At 37.1% G+C, this 19,828-nt stretch overlaps 2 protein-coding genes and 1 long non-coding RNA gene across 5 annotated transcripts in view; 1 reads left to right on the top strand and 2 right to left on the bottom strand.

Annotated features, from left to right (window-relative positions):
- LOC136998921 (uncharacterized) overlaps positions 1-6,572 on the top strand; it is a 29,309-nt gene extending 22,737 nt beyond the window's left edge. The window contains exon 3 of the long non-coding RNA XR_010889434.1: positions 4,968-6,572. This is a non-coding gene — a long non-coding RNA (uncharacterized lncRNA). The remainder of the gene's footprint in view (positions 1-4,967) is intronic.
- Positions 6,573-11,642: 5,070 nt separating this feature from the next.
- LOC105673467 (A disintegrin and metalloproteinase with thrombospondin motifs 2-like) lies at positions 11,643-16,382 on the bottom strand. 2 transcript variants are annotated; one of them, XM_067352303.1, is made up of 6 exons: positions 15,653-16,382; positions 15,346-15,555; positions 14,826-15,218; positions 14,464-14,723; positions 13,868-14,217; positions 11,643-13,806 (listed from the first exon to the last, which is right to left on the bottom strand). In XM_067352303.1, exons 1-6 carry the CDS (start codon positions 15,767-15,769, stop codon positions 13,544-13,546), a joined length of 1,593 nt encoding a protein of 530 aa, XP_067208404.1. In that variant the 5' UTR covers positions 15,770-16,382; the 3' UTR covers positions 11,643-13,543. The 2 variants fall into 2 exon arrangements, with proteins under 2 accessions (XP_067208404.1, XP_012224545.2); XM_012369122.2 differs by having other exon boundaries at positions 14,464-15,218; positions 15,653-16,381.
- A 114-nt stretch (positions 16,383-16,496) lies between these two features.
- Positions 16,497-19,560, bottom strand: LOC105673437 (A disintegrin and metalloproteinase with thrombospondin motifs 2-like). 2 transcript variants are annotated; one of them, XM_067352300.1, is made up of 5 exons: positions 19,292-19,560; positions 18,987-19,196; positions 18,093-18,859; positions 17,467-17,855; positions 16,497-17,408 (listed from the first exon to the last, which is right to left on the bottom strand). In XM_067352300.1, the coding sequence occupies exons 1-5, from the start codon at positions 19,406-19,408 to the stop codon at positions 16,816-16,818; spliced, it is 2,076 nt and encodes a 691-aa protein (XP_067208401.1). In that variant the 5' UTR covers positions 19,409-19,560; the 3' UTR covers positions 16,497-16,815. The 2 variants fall into 2 exon arrangements, with proteins under 2 accessions (XP_067208401.1, XP_012224494.2); XM_012369071.2 differs by having other exon boundaries at positions 19,276-19,418.
- Between the last annotated feature and the right edge of the window lie 268 nt (positions 19,561-19,828).

Here is a 19,828-nt window from a genome sequence, read left to right as displayed (position 1 = left end):
CGCCGTCGCCAAAGCGCACGCCAGCCCCCAACGCCGTAGTCTACGCTAATGCTAAAACCTACGCCAACGCCAAAGCCTACGCCAACACCAACTCCTACGCCATCGTCAACGCCCACGCCCACGCTGACGCTAACGTCAACACCAACGCCAATAAAATATACGAGGCCTAACGAATCATCTTTCAGGTAATTGCATTTATTTATTAATAGGTATTTTAGTATCATAATAATATTTTTTTCCTTGAAAAGCAAATAATTTTAATTCTTTCAACTTACAATGAAGTTAAATTAAAGTTTTTACTGAATATTTACTAAAAAATTAGTTTTTTCTCAATGTATAAAAATTTGATTAAAAATTATGGGAAATAAAGGAAAAATTGTCTTACATAACATGTAATTTGAGCACTGAGTCTCCGTGAGTTGTCAACTTCACGGAGTTGTCTTTTCTGGGTGTTTTTATCGTGGTTCTCTTTCCACTAAGACGGTTGTCGATCAAGACTAACCCTCGCGGCTCGTGTAAAGCACCGGCCTTCGGCCCCATACTTGGGGTTACGGTGTAAGTCGCCACCTATTCCCCCCCCCCCTCGTGCACGGCCAGCCGTCATGTCGAAACACCGGCGTGCTAACAAGACTGGCAAGATCCCGGATTTTTTATCGAGGTTTACTCCCCTATCCTGGTGTCGTGAATAACACGCCTAACGGGTCCAGGCATCCGGGGGTTTGGAATCAAAGTCCCCGTCTTTTACCAGCGATTGGGAATAGTCCTTACAGGAGTTGTTGGGTTCCTCACGGTTCCTCCAGCGGAGGGAACCGTGTACCTCTTGCCCCGAAGAGAGGTCTCAGCGGACCACCCTTCGGAGCCCACCGGGGTGAAAAAGAGAGAGGTCGCTAGGCTCTCCCATCTCCCACCCAGCATTATCACGGCGCGTTATTCACGCCTAGGCGCGGAGGGCATGGCCTTATCCGGCCACCTCCTTGGCCCCTCCTCCTCCTTCTCTGAGAGGAGGTCGTGCCTCCCTCCCCCCTTCTCTCCCGCTCAACCTTCTCCTTTCGAGACATTACCGTCTCACAGAAGGAGGAGACTGCCACCCAACTCTCCTCTCTCTCCAACATCCCTCTAACCAGGGAAGGAAGAGAGAGGTCTCCGCCCACCATTTCGACCAGGGCCCGACGCTCTACGGTCCACGCTGGGCACTCCTCCAGCGTGTGCTGCGCCGAGTCCCGGTTGGCCGCGCAATGGTAGCACCGCGTAGTGCGCTGCTTACCTATTCGGCACAGGTAGTCACCAAAGCAATCATACCCGGTGAAAACCTGCGCCAGGCAGAACGAAATTCCGCCTCCCCTCCTGCCTACCCACTTCTGTAGGCAGGGCTGGATAGTCTCGACGGTCTTCAGTTCCGGAAGACCCGGAGTATTGTGTTCGCCCAGTCGGTGTTTCCACTCTCTGAGCGCCCACCTCCGGGCCCTCGCCTTTTCCCTTTCCATTTTCTTGGAAATGATTTCCGGGGAAATGCCACTCCGTCCGACCTCAATCGCGCACCGATAAGCTTCGGCGCGCGAACTAGCGACTAGGTCGAACGGGAGCACCTTTGCCAGGGTCGTGGACGCCACGTACGACACCGTCCGATAACAACGGGCGACCCTGATGGCCATGCGCCGATCGGCCTTACGCACCAAGGCGCTGGCGCGTTTATTGGCCATCAGTCGTTTGCCCAAATCGGTGCCCCGTAAAGAAATACCAATCGGACGGTGTTCGTGTAAAGGTGCCGGACTTTGGCACCTGGATCGTCGAGATTGGGCAGGAGGCGACACAACGCTTTCGCCATCCTGGGAGGTCCACTCTGGGAGCTAGAGCATCGAAATGCTGTATGAACTCTTAGAGTCCATCCAGGGTAAAGCCCAGATATTTTATCTGGAACCCCACAGGGATTCGGGACCCTCCGACGTTAATGTATGTCGGAGGTGGTCTTCCTCCTGTCTTCTTGTAGAAGAACAGGGCTTCTTTTTTCTTGTAGAAGAACAGGGTTTTTGTCTTTTGAGGAGCCACCTCTAATCCTAGGCCCCGTATTACGCGCATTACGCTGGCCACGGCTGCGGTTGCTACAGCCGCGGCCTCTTTTCAATCCTCCCCCCGAGCCATGACAAGTGTGTCGTCGGCGTAACAGACGACGTCAAAGCCAGGGGGAAGGACCGCTCGAAGCACTACATCGTACCCGAAATTCCACAGCATCAGGCCCAAAACAGACCCCTGTGGAACCCCGCGGTACATCCTCCTCTCGCACACCGCGCCTGTTCCGTCCTTGTATGCGAACGTTCTGCCCCGGAGGTAGTCCCACAGGACTGCCCGGAGATACGGGAGCAGCTGAAGATGTTCAAATGCTGCCCCAGACAGTCCCAGGGGAGGGAGTTGAAGGCGTTCACAATATCCAACAATACCGCTAGTGCCACCTCCCCCCCCCTTCTCCACTACGGCCTCCGAGAAAAAACAGACGTGGCGTATTGCATCCAAAGTCGACCGTCCCTCCCGGAAGCCGTATTGTTTATCACTTGAAGTGGGACCATCCCGAGACAGGTGCTGAACGAGGCGTCCTACGATTACTCGCTCATAGAGCTTACCCGCCTCATCCAGCAAGCATATAGGCCGGTATGCGGAGGGTTGCTCCGGCGGCTTGCCATCTTTTTGGAGGAGAACCAGATTGGCTCTCCTCCACCGCGAGGAGAAGGCACCGGATCTGAGGCAGGCGGTGAACAGCCGCCCCATCCGATCGCCCAGCACCCTCGTCGCCAGGGCCCATGACCTGCCGGGAGTTCCGTCGGGTCTAGACGCCTTGGCCGCACCGCCAAGCCTGGCCCGCACTGCGGACATTTCCTCTGCCGAGACTGCCGGCTCCTCGGGCCACACCTCCCCAACCGTGGGGGGGAGGGATGATAGTTCCCCCTACTAGGAACAGTGTGTCCACAATATTCCCGAAAAATTCCGGTTTAAGTTTCTTTGCAGTCGGGGGCGCCCTTGGTTTCAACTTCTTGAGAACTATCTTGAAGAGACGTCCCCACGGATTCCCGGTCCAGGGTGGAAATAAGCTCCTTTCACACCCTGGCCTTCGCTGTTTCGATGGCGGCTCGGAGGGCGTTTTGCGCCGCACGAAACCTCTCCAAAGCTATAGTCGTTTCGGCGTGATCCCCTCTTCTGCGTGTTCGCAGGAATCTGCGCCTGGCGGCCGAGGAAAGACGCCTAAGCTCGGCGATCTCCCCGGTCCACCAGTGCATCGTCCTACTGGGGGACCATTTAGATCGTGGCATGGACGCGTCACACGCGTTTTCAACCATGCCCACGACCCTCATGGCTTCCTGATCCAAGTATACGGCCTGACCGGATGGCATCGGCTAGGATTCCGCCAAAACAACCGCCATCAGGACGTCCTCCTCCATCTTCCGAAGGACCCAGCCCCTTTTCGGGGTGCTACGCCGGCGACGGCCGAGCGTTACGGTTGAGGTGGTCGAGGCCTCGATCACGATATATCGATGATCGGAACCCGAGTCCAGGTCTTCTTCCACCCTCCAACCCGTAACCCCGCGTGCGGCTGACGGAGAAGTCTACGTGAGATCCACGATGGACTCCCTCCGGGTACGCACGCAGGTGCTCCTCGAGCCTGTGTTTAACAGACACAGGCCGAGTGCCGCCGCCCTATCTCCCCCCCCTCCTGTCGGTTCGCGAAGAATTCCATAACATCGACCAGGTGTTGAAATCCCCCGCAACAATGGTGGGTCGGGAGAGGCATCTACGAATGCAGTCCCCAAGCCCTGACAGGAAGGTTTTAAAGGAGGGGAGCTTCCACCTCGGTAAGACGTAACACCCGAGGATAAAATAATCCTCCCACTCCACCGTTACGTAGCCCAGCCCGGCCCCAAACTTGGAGCTTGGGAAGAAGTTCGCGGTGGGCCGCCAGTAGATGGCGACCCCCTCACCCGTGGGATCCGTAAACCAATGGGGGTGGTCCTCCAGTAGAGCTCCGTGGCCACCCCCAATTCAAATCCACCCTCCGCCATGGTTTGTAGGAACAAATCCTGTGCCACGGCGGAGTGGTTCACATTCGCCTGGAGGATCCTTAAGGGTGGCACGGCCCTAGTCGGAATCTTCCAGTTGCTGATCACCTCTGACTCCTTAGCGGTCGGTGTTGGCTTGTGTTTGCCAACACCACGCCGTTCAAAGTCCCCCTTGGGCCTCTCCTCCTTCGGCTTAATCCAGGGGGTCTCATCCTCCTCTGAGGTCGCCTCCGCGATTGATTTTTGGGCGGGCGCGGGGGCCAATGCCACGCTCGATGTGCCCACCTCCTTGTTGTTTTCTGTGGGGGCGGACGCGGGGGCCAATGCCGCGTTCGGAACACCCACCACCACCATTACCGTTCCTGCGGGAGCTGACGCGGGGGCCAAGGCCGCGTCCGGGGTTCCCGCCTCCCCCACCTTTATTTTTTCTGCAGCTCCTAAAACATTGTAAGGGCCTCTCCTCGAGGATTAAGGCCCTTACTTTGGCCCAACCGACCTGGATGCGGCCCGTCTAGGGGGCCTAGGAGGCATCAGGCGACGGCAAAACAACATTGTGGTAAGTAATTTATCGTTAAAAACGTTATTTTTTAAAAATAATAGTGCAGGGACTGATTTAAAACACCAGTATTGTTTCAATCAAAGAGCTATTTTGATTAAAATAAAAGATAGAACTATGTATCCGTATTACACACAGAATGATCACAATATGATATAACAAAGCTTCAGAAGCATAAGTGAATAATACAATTATATTCCTTAATTTATTTCAAGTAAATTTGAGTTAAATTTAAATTTAAAAATTTAATTCTTTGTTTAGACGTGTGCATAAATAAACGAATATAAAGTTTAATGTGCGCAGTAATTATTTTATAAATATTAATTATTTCAAAAACACTAATCTGCATTTATTTTTTTATTTTACAGATCAACTTTGTGCGCGTAATCGGTGCTACAAAATATATTCGTTCCGTCGTATAGTATAACAAAATGCGCGTCGAGAGTGCCGTTAATGCCGAGAGTTATAGCGAATCTATAGATGAACGCATTTTTGCTGTATGACAAATATTGGGACACGATTTTTTTTGACTTTAGGCTTGGCTCGGGGGAGGGAAAGGTCGGTTTCAATCATAAAATCTCCACTACGGCAGGGCAATCTTCGGTTCTACGTGCAGCGCGCTAGTTGTACAGATAGCCGGACTGTCAAAGGTAGTCGAGGACGGCTACCGGAGTTAGTCAAACGCTACCGATTGCTTTTCAGATGTCTTGTATCTAGTCGGTTGATTGGATGACTAATCACCTCATCTTCTTCAAGCTTATCTTTGCCTTCTGTTTTGAGAGAATCGTGCCCCAATTGGTAAATGTGGTCGTCTGAAACGCGGACGGAATTCGCGCGTAACGTCACAGCTTGGACAATTCGGTTCGATTCGCCTGTGATGTCGGGAGTGCCGTTTTAAGTATCGCGCGATTTTCGTATTCAGGTACGCATGCGAGCAATGCATGCGCCGCGAACGCGTGAGATTCAATGTGAGTGCTTCGAAGGACCACTGAGAGGAGGAGGAGGCTCAGGAGGAGCATCGGGCGCCGGCGGAGCAACTTTACGGTAAGCAATAATTCATTTATTTGTTAAAAATATTGTACACACATTAAAATATTTGAAAGACAAAAAATTCACATTAGTTAATATTTATCATTATTAGAATTTATTCGCATATTTTTTTACTTTTTATTTAAATAATTAAACTTTTTTAATAATTCTTTTATTACATATTTGCTTAGAAAACGAATTAAAAGTTCGATGTACTCAATATTTTTTATGATTTCACAAATATTTCATATTGTGAACGCTGCTATAATTTTGATTTATTTCGTGTTTTACAGATCAACTATGCAGATCAACAGAACGACAACTCCGCTGCTGCGCATCGATCGGTGAGTTAGTTTAATTTGTCTTTTATTATTAAGATAATGGATCAAATAATGGTGTAAAAATATATAAACGCGAGACACTTTGCAGGTCGTATAATTTTTATTGCCTTATAGTAGTTATATCAAAGTTTTATTCTCTTGTATTTTTTAAAAGTATTTTGAGTTGTACGTGCATTTGTTTTTAAAAGAACGAAGTACTTATTTTTTTAGTTTTAATTTATATTAAATTTAATTATGTGTTACTAATACATTAAAAAAAAGCAAAGTGTTTCTAATTTTGATTTTGATTGAGCCCGAAGTTGAAGCAACTTTCATCAGTCTAATAGCCCTTTGAATCCATATATATTAAATATTAATCATATAATATTAAAAATATAATCATACACCAGAATACTTTGAATAAAATTATAAAAGGTACACTATTTCTTCGATTTATTATCTTAAAATGGATAGGCTAGGACTTAGATGCGTTGATGAATATTTAATCCTGGAATATTTCCTAAATGTATTTCATGATTGACAGATCAGAACAAAATATATTGAATTATTCAGAGAGTTTGTAGAATTTTTTGATGACAGAATTGAAAACAATTTTTATATGTTTATATATCTTTATTTAATAATGTATGCACAAGTTGTTAAAGATGGCCAAAAGTTGTCGAAAACAATGGTGCATATATTACTAAACAAAGATGACTCTAAACATATAAAAATAGTTTTCAATTTTATTATAAAAATTATTACAAATTTTTTAAATAACCTAATATATTTTTATTCTAAATAATGTACTTATGTTTATATATTTATATATGTTTATATATTTATTTATATTTTTTTATATAAGAAAAAATAGAAGAAAAAAAATATTTAAAAAAAAAGATTATACATAAAATAAAAGATAAAATTTGTTAATACATAGAAAAAAAGTATTTGCTGCCGCAGTAAATTTTATATAAGCTATCGTAGCAAAATTTCTTACAGTTGATTATTATTTGAACAGCAAAGAGATTTGTTATAGATAATAATTTTATTTACCGAAATTAGTTTTTAAATCTGCACAAATTATATTGCTAATATATAATAAGAAATTTATTTTTATCTTATTATCAAAGTTTGTATTAATGGCGACAATTCATTGCAATAGTAAAATAAATTTATTAAAAATTAATTATTTTGTTGTAACAGCGAATTTTAACTTGTTTTCTCATCTCAAAATTTGTCGATTTTTTGAACAAACCAGATTTGTTGCATATTGAATAATCTGTAAAAGTAGTTACAATAGCGAAATTTTATCGCTAACATATTTAACATGCACTAGCAACGATTATTTTATTGCGATAGCAAAATTCCTTTTCTGTGTGTAAATGTGTACTTTCATTTCTTCCTTCCCTACGGTAAGTGGTTTATTTTTTTATATCTTTCCAGGATTAAATATTATAAATTGGCGTTGAAAAGCAAAAGTAAGAAAAATTTTAAATACATATGTACCACAAATGTATCACAAATGTAAATTAAAAATGAAAAAGAAAATTCTTTTACACAAACGTAAATATATTAATGAATTATGATATATTTGAAATAATTTATTTAATAAAAAAGGAGTGCATGTTTTATTAACAATTTATTTACAATTTTGAAATATATATTTATTCTTGCTATACGTCAATTTCTTCGCAATCTTTCCTAGCCTACCCATGCATCCGTGGTCCTATGGCTTAACACTAAAACTACCAAAGCGGTCAAAATGACAGGTTTATTCGTTTTAGAATAATTATTTAAATTTATAATGTATTTGTTGAGATTTTTTTCTGTGACTTGTTGCATTGTGTTAAATAATTTAATTAATTAATGTACTTTTTCTCTTTATCACTTTTTATAAAAAAAGAAAAAAGAAATAGAAGTTGGTATATGTTAATCGTCGGTAGTTCCAGTGTTGATCCCATGGTTGAGCATGGACTTTCGAAATTCGTGGTCCCATTGATGATGGTCGAGCACGGATCTCGAAACATTGATATGATCGAACATTGAACAATGGTCGACTATCAATACAAATTTCGGACGCAACTAGCGAAAACTGAGCTGAGCTCTGCGCTAGAGTCCTGCGAGAAACATCGAGACAATCGCTCTCGGATTTTCGATGCAAATAGCGGTAACTGAGCTGAGCTCTGCGCTAAGCATCACTCGAAAAACGCCGAGGTCGTTATCCTCGGAATTCTCTCAAGTGAGAGATGTCATTTGCGTACACGAAAATGCGTATAACGTGATATTAAATCGATACTTATAAATTAAATCGTTAATCGTTAAATCATTACCTCTATCCGCGTTTCTCGGTTTATTTGATTTACACGAGTTTTCAGATATCTACATCGTTTATTAGGTAGGATTTTCTATTAGATAGAATTGTTTTATTAGGTAGGATTTTTTGTTAGGCAGGATTAAACAATTTTGTATAAATTTTGTATTTTTTTTATTTCTGTGCATCGATAAATATTGAAACTTCTGCTTTGACAGTGAGTTTGTAGTTTATTGATGACAAAAATAATGATAAAACTTCGGGTGGGCAAACAGCAAGATTCTCTTTCGAAAAACGAAAGATGTTTCTTGCGCAAATAAAGCATTATATTGAAAGTAAGGCGTTTAGATGTTTAAATATATAGAAAATAACTTTCACGATAGGAAAGTTTTCTACAGTTTTATAAGATACTTTGCTCTTTTCAAATAAAATTTTTTAAATTTTCCATAAATCTTTTAAACGTTTAAACGTCTTTATTGACATCTTGATAGCAAATAAACTATTATATTAATTTTTATAATTGAAATATCGAGTTCAAAGGAATGATGAGGGTACATCTTTCTTTTATTTAATATTATTTTTGTTTTATGTTATTTTGTGTATTATTTCAGTGAAAAATTAAGAGGGCAATATATATAAGAAAATATATAAAAAGGTAATATAAAACAAATTATTGTTAATTCTATTTTAAATTATTTTGTTATATATTGTTACATATATTTTCCTCTATTCATTTTTCGATAAAAAAATGTTTCGTTTATTTGGAAATTTCATTTGTATTTTTTTGCGATTATCTACTTATCACTTAAGAGATATGAATGTTTTTTTCAATTTCTTACATAATTGCGATTACCGTTGTAGTCGATCTCTTATATGTAAAACGATGCAAATGGAATCTTCAATAAATGTACAATATGAATATAAATGTACAAAATAAAATTTCCAATTCGACAATATTCACATTTATTTGTTTTAGGTTATCGAACAATGATATATTATGACAATGAAAAATGAAGAATAGTTTCCTAAAACAAAATAAATATTTTTTAGATTTTTATTAAATGCTTTTATTTTTTAGGTGTAATTTGTCAGGTATGATTTTTCAGACTTTTATTTAATGTTTCTTTATCTTTTATATTTATATATTTGATATGTATATGTATATCTGGTTAATGCTTTTAAGAAAGTTTTTTAACATGCTGTTTGATGTAGCGTCATAAAAATTTTAATTTTTTATCTATAATTATTTTCAGATTTTAACTTAATATTTTAATTTTTCAGATTTTAATTAAGTTTTTATTTTTTAGGTGTGATTTTGCAGGTATAATTTTTATTTTTATTTAATGTTTCTTTATCTTTTACACACATTAAAATATATAATTTTGTAATACATATAATTGTTATATTGAATTAACCAGTTGAGTGGTAATGTATCATATATGTACAAAAAAAAGTGCCAAACGTGGTAATGTATCATATATGTACATTTCTAAATAACTTCACTAATTTTCAACAGATTTACATAAAAGTTGATATCCTAAGGTTTTTTGGACTGCTGAACTCGAATCTATTGTCAAAATTGTAAAATTTAAAATGGCGGATCCAATATGGCGATTGTTAATTGTTAAAACGACTAAAATATTAGAGTTAGGTGAAATATTTATTTGTAGAGCTTTTTATGAGCTTCATTTTTTGTTTGACAACTTTTTTCGTACAATGAATATTTTCTGAAACAATTAACAAAAACAGTTTTATTTTTTAACCTTTGAGGGGGGCTAGGGGGCGGAGGGGGCATTTGCGCCAAAAATCCATTTGGAAATATTATTTACTAGATAAAATAAGTATTTAGATAAAATAAGTATTTAGGCTGAATATAAGCCAAATCGGAGGTGATAGCTTTTCGGAAGTCTTCCCCCCTTTTTTGATCCATCTCCACTTTTAACTGGAAAGTCGTAGTAAACATTTTCAAAAATCATTGTTCTTGTCTTGAAACGCCCTTTCAAATAATCCCTACTCGATCCATAGTGCCATTTAACATTTTAGACCCCTATTCTGCCCCCCGCCCCCAGGGGCGGGGGGGGGGGGGGAATCCACACCCATTCCGAAAAGTTGCTTTTTCGAAAACTTTGAACCCATGTTTCACCGTTTTCCGATATTCTAACTTTTGACACAAATCTTTCGGAAAAGTCTACCACTCAACTGGTTAACATTTATCTTATGACGATGTTGGATAAACAAATATGGGAAATATTTGCCGAATCGATAACAATTGATAAGTGTATTACCAGAAAACAAATATATGTATTTGTGTACAAATTAATTAAATATATCGAGCTGTTTGTGTGTTATCATAGATTTGGTTCTGTATTTCTTGTACGGCGTATGGCATAGTAATAACCGAGAAAGGAAGTTATCATCGAAATCTACTGACAAAAAAAATGGCGAAAAAAAATTTCTAATGGCAAAGCATGGGGAAATGGTGACGTTTCTCATTACACGTGATAAACTAAGAAATGGTTATAATAATGTGTATTTAGTGCTCTAACATTCTTGCGTTGTATAGTTAAATATATTTTATACATTTATAAATAAAATTTTATTAACTATATACTATTATTTTATACTATATCTTTATCATTTATCTATTTTATACTATTGCTTTAGCATTTATTTTATACTGTATACTATATCAATACAAAACAAATTAAAAACTGAACTATGTTTTCTCTTCCTCTCATTGTTAAAATTTTATAATAATACGATATATTGGCAAAAATTTGATTAATTATTATGAAAGAAACAACTCGAAAATATAATTGCACGTTCGGGATTCACGATAACAATCAACGATAGCAAAGAGAAATAAAAAGTCGTATAGTTAATTTTGTACGTCGTCTGTGTCGCGTTTATACTACGCCTAAACTACTTGAATACGCTTTCTATGTTTTATGCATAAAAATGAAATGTATTCATTAATATATTCGCGTTTTACAGCATTGACAGCACTTTTTTATGTCATATCATAACATTAAAATATAAATAAATATGTAAACTTTCATAAATAAATTATTATCACAATTTTTGCAGCGTTATTTTAAACTCGTTAGCCTTGTCTAAGATGAGAATTGATTTTATTCCATTAAAATACCGCATTTTAATACATTTACGACGTTTTACGTTGTCTTATATTTTTATATAAATAAATATATAAGTTAAAATTAAAAATAAATATCCTCGAAATAAAATGTTTAAAAAAGAAATACTGTTTTGTATGTGTATGAATACCGACTTTCCACACAATAAATCTCGATGAAATAAATTTTGCAAAATACACGGTTTAACGAGTCATTTATATACAAATTTATAACTATCAAAATTAATTTTTTATAATTTTTATCCTTTATTACCTCAATTCAATTTTAATTAAATATAAATCAATATTCACAAAGAAATAAATATTCAAGCATCAAGTATCTATCTATCATAAAAGAAGGAATTTTGCGCAATTGATTTACTTCAAATAGGTAATAGAAAATGGAAAATACAAATTATATATCTCAATAAATAAGAATTGTGTAACAAATTTCGCATTGTACATCGATTAAATTGCGTATTTCGAAAGATTTATTTAATCGAAATTTATTGCGTTGGCAGCCGTTTTCACGCAAAGCGACGTGTTTCGTGACATTTCTATTGCGTGAGCATTTATTAATTTAATTTTTATTCATATATTTATTTATTTGTGTTACAATACGAAATAGAAAAACGCTCAAAAAGCTTTAAAACGTGGAATTTTAATCAAGTAAAATTAATTTTTATATTGGATTACGTTGACAAATCTACAGATAAAAATTTTAAAAATACAATAGAAGGCAAAAAATAAAATAGTAAATTATTTATCAAAATTAAAACTCTGAACGCCAAGGAATATCTTATAATGTGGAAAATATACAGGGTGAGGCAAAAGTATGGAAACCCCCGAATAAGTTTTGAGAAAGGCATTTTACGAAAAAATGTTAAATACAAAAGTTTTAGGAAATTTCTCTGGCTTTTCAATGGTGATCTTGGATTTGACCTTGACCGTGACCTTGAAGGTCATTTGAAGGTCAGAGTAATTTTTTAAAATGGAAACCCCTATTTTTTATTCCAAAATCTAATAGCTGGTGTCAAGAGCTTTTTAAAACACTATAATGAAGTTATTTTTCATTAAGTACTTTTCGAGTTATGAGGCTTGTAAATTACAGTATTTTGACATAAAATACAAAATATCTTGTAAAACATTCAATTTTTGGGAATTTTACCTTAATACTTTTATGCATAAAATAATGAGACGAATCAATTGGTATAAAGAAAACACATTGGTTTTAAAAAAAAGTATGCAGTTGCATGTTGCAAATAATTTACAATACGTGTGTATTATTTCAAATCTGATTGATATACATAATCATGTTTTACAAGTATGCATTATCGACACTTTGTAGATATAGCACATATCGGAACCAAAAAGTCGTGGACGTAGCACGGAAGAGACCCAAAAGATCGTGAACATTGCCTACGGGATTCGTGGACATTGGCTACGTAGTTCAATGTGCACGTTTTGTGCACATAGAGGCGCTAACCCACGGAAACATGTAAAATGCGGGCATGTCTACTCTCAGTCTTCTCTCTGCTCGGAGTATACGCCTCCTTTCCTCTCCTTTCCGCGCGCGCGACAGCCGCAAGGGCCAGCGCCATCGAGCGTTAGGAGCGGCTATCGCGCACGGTAAGGAGAGGAAAGGAGGCGTATACCACGAGAAATGGCCGAAAAGCTGAAATAATTCCGAGCACTGGTCTAGTAGACATCTATAAAAGATTACATGGACGTCTAATAGAGATTTGAAATCTCCATGATGGACATCTAGTGGACATCCATTAGAGGTTTATCTTCCGTGTGAGTAGATAATGTCCCGCCCAATTCTCTTACAATGAGCAGTTATGCGGCAGACAGTGATGCTGGCGGCAATAATAATCTTGACTATCTTCTTTGTGACACCACGTTCCATCGGGAAAATATGGACTGAGACCATAGTTGAGCATTTCTGAGCGTGGCGCGTAATGATTATGATAATTCTTTATTACACAATGTATAGTACAGGCTTTCCACGGCTCACTGGCTTCATGACGAGCCTGCAATCCCGGTTTCATTTCCAGTCTAAAGACGTGCATGAGACGGTTCAATTCGGCGCATTTCATGGCAGTAAATTCGGCGATCGTCTTGCGTTTTCCACTGCATAGTGAAGAATCATCGCACAGAACCACGTTTCGTAATCTGGTCCAATGCATCGTAATATGGTCCAATGCAATTCGCTGTTCTGCGATTCTGATGTTTACAAAAACGTCGTTTGACTAATACACCTATGAATTTTTTGATACAACTGCTTTTACAGGAGTCTTCCTTCCATTCACTCCAGTTATCGTCTTCACAATACTTAAAAATGTATGGCGGTTCGATAACGGGTACGCATTTTCCGTCACGACATTCCATGCCAAGAGCGCAATGAGTTCCTGAAAACAAACTCGATAAATTTAAAGCTATAGAAAATTTAATCAAAATAAAAAAACCCACCAGCTAGCGCAGGTCCCATGAAATAATATGTATTCTTGTGAGGGGTTTCGCATTGTAAATATTTACATATATCATGTAACGTGACAACGTTCGCATCTTTGTCGCGCAAAGATACTTCACATTGTGCTTTGGCAGTCCATTCTCTTCCGGGTAAATCATAATGAATCAAGCTATCGAATAGATATGGGTCACCGCGCCTTTCGGGTTTCGTATGGTCTCGAAGACATTCTTTTCTTTCCCAGAGTCCTTTTATTTCGTTACGACTTTTCGGAGACCATACCATCAGAGTTTTAGTGCTATCGTATTCTGACATGATGTATGTGCTTCCCGTGTCGTGATCCAATCCTAAACTTGAATTGAATAATAAGACTATTAATCTTGGAAATGTGTTTTACATTTCAGTATTTAATTAAAATATTTTTACATATTTCTTAATATATTCATAATTAACGTATTTAAAGAATCAATTAAAAAATAAAATTTTTTAGAAAACTTTCTTTAGTTGTTTACTTTAAACTGCGCGATTAAATAAATTCTAATACAAAATTTAATTTTTACTTAATTTATACGTATAAAACTAGTATATATAAACTTACAGATGTCCAATCTCATGAACAGCATAAGAAGATGATCTTAAACCCAAGGAAATGACTTCAGACGCATGGAATTCTACTATCGCGCATGATACAAGTGAGTCGCATACGCCATTGCCAATGGATGCCCCTTTAAGGCCACTATTCAATTGTAGGTACTTCTGAATACCAAATAGTGGTACTTCTGTATAGCCATAAATATCTGTTCCGGTTAAATAAAGACCAATGTCCCAGTGATGCGGATCATTATCGTTCGGAGGATTCTGAAAATGTGCGTATTTGCAGAACGAAACAAGCAGTTGTAAATAATTCTTATCAATAACTGGCACTTGTGCCGGCTGTTTCTCCATAATGTCCAAATGTACCAACGAAACATCAATAGTGACACCCAAACTAGGATGATAAAACACAGCTTGGATACGATTTACATGCGCTAATATCATATAGCGTATTTTTTCCTTATTGTTGTCCAGAAGAGGCATGAATATACGATATGCTGCTTCATCGAAGAAAACGGCAAGATCTATGGTTAATTTTTGTTGCGTATTTCGCACTTGACGTCGCTTCGGTTTAAAATTGTTCCAATGATGCAGATTTGAATCACCAAAATATTGCACTGTTTTAATAAGGTGAGGTTTGCCAAACGAAAGATTAATTTCTTCTTTAACGCAAAAGTCGTCGATTAAGGACAAAGGTGCAAACTCGCTCCGCAAAGACCGAATCTCCAATGTACCGTTTTCTACAAAAATGAGTCCTTCCTACTTTCAAAAAGTATATATTTGTTTTCTTGCGTGTCATGCTTGTATATGAAATAAAAAAAAATAAAGATTGAAATTGGAAACATAACAATTTCCAAACAGCTGCTTCTCATATGTTATTACTGACCAATCCATTGTCTTGACAAAAGTTGATGGCAGCAGAACCGATATGATCCTTGTGAAGATAGAAGCAAAAATCCAAAGCTTTTAACTGCGACATTTCTGTGACACCATTTGCATTATATTTCCACTCCTCAAACGTGGGCGATACAATCTGATCGTTTTTACGCAGTTTCAACTGAACCAATTTTCCAAAAGCCTTCAGGGTTAATTGTATCTGCAAATTGTAACGTAATACAAAAATACATGAAAATTCTCAAATATCGCTTTGGACGTTAAGTAGCAAGTGAAACATTACAGAAAAACAAGCGTACCTCCTCCTCGCCTGTCGGGTTCCATGACGGCAGCAATATTATTTCACTATCTTGCGTGATATATGCGTTCGTTTTATTTAATATAATTATTAATATAAACTCTAATAGTAGAAACATGTTTTATTTCCTTGTTTCGATTTCAAATATTTGAAAAGATTTTCTTAAACCACTTTTATGTATTAAAAAGTTTTAAATATACCATACGTTATAAGTCTCGAATATTTGTTCTTAGATGATCACGTATGAAACACGTACTGTCAACAGGAATTAAGAACATCATGTGACATCGTATTGTATATGTTCTGTATGCTTACATATGTGCGTGCGTATGTGTGTGTATTTCTTTCAATTCTGTATCATATGTTCGAAATGTGATACTTGCGATAACAGTAAAATTTTAGAACATGCAACATTTTATATAAAATGCGTAATATTATACATATGCATTTTAGTTATTAGCAAATGTCAAGTTTTAATTGATAAGACTTTAATTTTTTAAGAATGACTAGAACATTTATTTGCGCGCACTATCTATCTGCGCGTGTTCAAATACAAAACAACATTTAAAGACAAAATACAATTGATTAAAATACAACTCATGATTTACGATTTATCATATTTTTTTTTTAAATTATTACAAATTATAGAAATAAAAATACACGAAATTATTGTCCTTACATTAAAAATAGAATAAAAAAAATGCAAACATTTATAAAAAGTTACATAATAATTGTGAGTCAAGCTAAAAACATATTGCAATCATAAATAGGTATAGATACAGTTTCTTATTCTACAACATTTATAAAATTTAAATAAGAAAAAAAAAGAGAGGAAGGCTCAGGACGTCAAAAAGTGATGGTGATAATAAAACATTATATCAGTTATATATATACAATATTTATTTTCTTGTCATAAAAAAAATAAGTGCCGCAAGTAGCACGCACTCGTCTGTCCAGTACAACAAAATAATTTAATTTTTCTATCACGAAACCCAACCAAACTCTCTTAAATATACTCAATATATCCTAAATATATTTTATTAACAAACTAGATTATTTTTGTTCGCAAAAGAGTAATGGATAATGTGAGATACAAAACAAATTGAAAAATGTTTCAAATTGACTCATGCGCGTTTTGCAATTTCCGTTTCTCTGGATACTCATTCACACATGTAGATAATGTCTCCCCCAATTTTCTTCCAATGAGTAGTTTTCAGGCAGACAATGATGAAAGCGGCAATAATAATTTTGGTCGCGTGTTTTGTGACACAACGTTCCATCCGGAAAATACGGGTTGTTACCAAAGTTGAGCATTTCCCAGCGTGGCGCGTAAAAAGTAGAAAATTTCTTTCGTACACAGTGTATAGTGCAAGCTATCCACGGTTTATCCATTTTATGAGGAGCCTGCCATCCCGGCTTCAATTCCAGTTCAGACATGATACGGCTGAATTCGGTGCATTTCATAGTAGTGAACTCGGCGATTGTCTTGCGTTTTTGGCTGCAAAGTGAAGAATCATCGCACAAAACCACGTCGTAATATGGTCCAATGCAGTTCGCTGTTATGTCATTCTGATGTTTGCAAAAACGTCGTTTGTTTCGTACGCCTTTGGATCCTTCCAAGCAATAGGAGTTCTTACAGGAGTCTTCTTTCCATTCACTCCAGTTGTCATCTTCACAATACTTGAAAATGTATGGCGGCTCGATAACGGGGATGCATTTTTCGCCGCAACATTCCATGCCGAGTGCGCAATGAGTTCCTAAAAATGAAGTCAATAAATTTAAAGGTACAGTATCTAGTCAGAATAAAAAACTTACCAGCCAGCGCGGGTCCCGTGAAATAATACGTATTCTTGTGACGGATTTCACATTGTAAGGTTTGACATATATCATATAACGTGACAACGTTTGCATTTTTGTCGCGCAAAAATAGTTCGCATTGCGCTTTGGCCGTCCATTCTCTTCCGGGTAAATTGTGATAATGCAAATTATTGAATACATATGCCGAATTTGTGGGGCTAACATGATCTCGAAGACACGAAAATGATTCCTTAAATCTTAGTAAAAATATACTCATGACCGTTTTATAACTGTGCTCGGACCATATCACCTGAGATTGAGACTTGGACACGTTAGTTGTCATTATATAAAATTTGTTTCTGTCTTTCGATTTTGAAACAAAAGAATTATCGTGTTGCAATCCTAAACTATTGAATAAATAAATTATTAATTTCGAAATTGTGTTTATTTTGCATTATTTAATAAAAAATATTTTTAAATATTTTGTTAAATATTTATAAATAATGTACTAAACAACTAAAGAATCAAATTTTTTAGAAAAGATTCTTTACTTGTTGATACTAAACCGTACGGTTAAATAAATTCTATTATAAATATAATATTTACTTTATTTATATGTATAAAACTAGTTTATATAAACTTACACATGGCTAATCTCATGAACAGCTACAAGAGATGATCTTAAACCCGAAGAAGTGATTTTAGTATCACGGAATTCTGCAATCGCGCATGAAAAAGTTTTGCATATGGCATACGGTTTGCTTACTCCTAAAGGCTGATAATTCTTGATAATTTTTTCATTACTCTTTGAATAATTGCTAACAATTTTCATGGTCTCTAGTCTATAAAGATTTAATCCTGTTAAGTAAAGAGCAACATCCCAGTGATGCGGATCCCGATCGTACGAAGGATTGTGAGTTTTTGAGTATTTGCAGAACGAAGCCAAAATGTTCTGTGCGTCTCTGTTGACAACTGGCAATTGTGACGGCTGTTTTTGCATAATTTCCAAGTGTACCAGTGAAATATCAATAGCGACACCTAAACTGGGAAGATGGAACGCAGCCTGGATACGATTCACATACGCTAATATCATATAGCGTATTTTGTCCACATCGTTGTCCAGAAGAGGCATGAATGTGCGATATGCTGCTTCGTCGAAGAAAACGGCAAGTTCTATGGTTAACTTTCGTTCTGCAATACGTGCGTCACGTCGTTTCCGTTTTAAATTGTTCAGAAGATACAGATTTGAATTATCAAAATATTGTACCGATGTTTTAATAAGATGAGGTTTGCCAAATGAAAGATTAATTTCTCCTTTAACGCAATAGTCGTCGATTAAGGACAACGGCGCCAACTCGCTCCTCAAAGGCCGAATTTCCAATGTATCATTCTCCACAAAAATGAGTCCCTCCTATTTTAAAAAACATATATTTGTTTTTTTAAGTGTCTTGATTATATATAACGCAAAAACACGTAAAGATTAAAACAATAAACAAAACATTTTCCAAACAGTTGTTTATTCATTCGATACTACTGACCAATCCATTTTCATGACAAAAGTTGATGGCAGCAGAACTGACATGATCCTCGTGAATATAGAAGCAAGAATCTAATGCTTTTAACTGCGACATTTTTTTGATGCTTTTTGTATTATATTTCCATTCTTCAAACGTGGGCGATACAATTTTATCGTTTTTACGCAGATTTAGCTGAATCAATTTTCCAAAAACTTTCAGGGTTAATGGTATCTGCAAATTGAATGGCAATTAAAAAAAACTTGTGAATACTTAAATATCGTTTTCGCATTAAGCAAGAAGTGAAATTTACAGTAGAACAAGCGTACCTCCTCCGCGTCTGTCAGGTTCCATACCGGCAGCAATATTATTTCACTATCTTGCGTGATGTATGCGTTTGTTTTATTTAACATAATTATTAATATAAACTCCAATATCAGAAGCATGTTTTATTTGCTTGTATCGATTTTTAATATTTTAAAAGATTTTCTGAAACTACTTTTATGTATTAAAAATATTTAACTTTACCATACGTTTTAGGTCTCTTATAATTGTTACACTTTAGATCATCGCGTATGAAACACGTACTGTCATCTGGGTTTAGGAATATCATGTGACATTAAAGTGTTTGTGTCCTCTATGCTTACATATATGTGTGTATATATTTCTTTCAATTCTGTATTATATGTCTAAAATTTGATACTTGCTATGGCGGTGGAATTTTAGAAAATGCAACTTTCTTTGCAGAATGTGTGACATCATATAAGTGCATTTACGGCCGCATCTATCATAAGGCGCATTAGACGCAAGCTGGGGTCTCATTTTAAAATTTTACTTTTCACGAATGACAATATAAAAAATAGCCT

This window comes from Linepithema humile, chromosome 3 (genome assembly GCF_040581485.1).
Source record: "Linepithema humile isolate Giens D197 chromosome 3, Lhum_UNIL_v1.0, whole genome shotgun sequence".
Classification (NCBI taxonomy): domain Eukaryota; kingdom Metazoa; phylum Arthropoda; class Insecta; order Hymenoptera; family Formicidae; genus Linepithema; species Linepithema humile.
The sequence above is the reverse complement of the archived record's forward strand: the minus strand, read 5'-3'. Positions and strand labels throughout refer to the sequence as shown.

Coding starts and splice junctions, on each gene's coding strand:
- LOC105673467 (XM_012369122.2), bottom strand. CDS start 15,769: ATGTTTCTACTATTAGAGTTTATATTAATAATTATATTAAATAAAACG. Junction 15,219..15,345: donor TTTGTCAAGACAATGGATTG/GTCAGTAATAAC, acceptor TTTTGAAAGTAG/GAAGGACTCATTTTTGTAGA. Junction 13,807..13,867: donor CATGGGACCTGCGCTAGCTG/GTGGGTTTTTTT, acceptor GTTTGTTTTCAG/GAACTCATTGCGCTCTTGGC.
- LOC105673437 (XM_067352300.1), bottom strand. CDS start 19,408: ATGCTTCTGATATTGGAGTTTATATTAATAATTATGTTAAATAAAACA. Junction 19,197..19,291: donor ACCTGACAGACGCGGAGGAG/GTACGCTTGTTC, acceptor TTCAATTTGCAG/ATACCATTAACCCTGAAAGT. Junction 18,860..18,986: donor TTTGTCATGAAAATGGATTG/GTCAGTAGTATC, acceptor TTTTTAAAATAG/GAGGGACTCATTTTTGTGGA.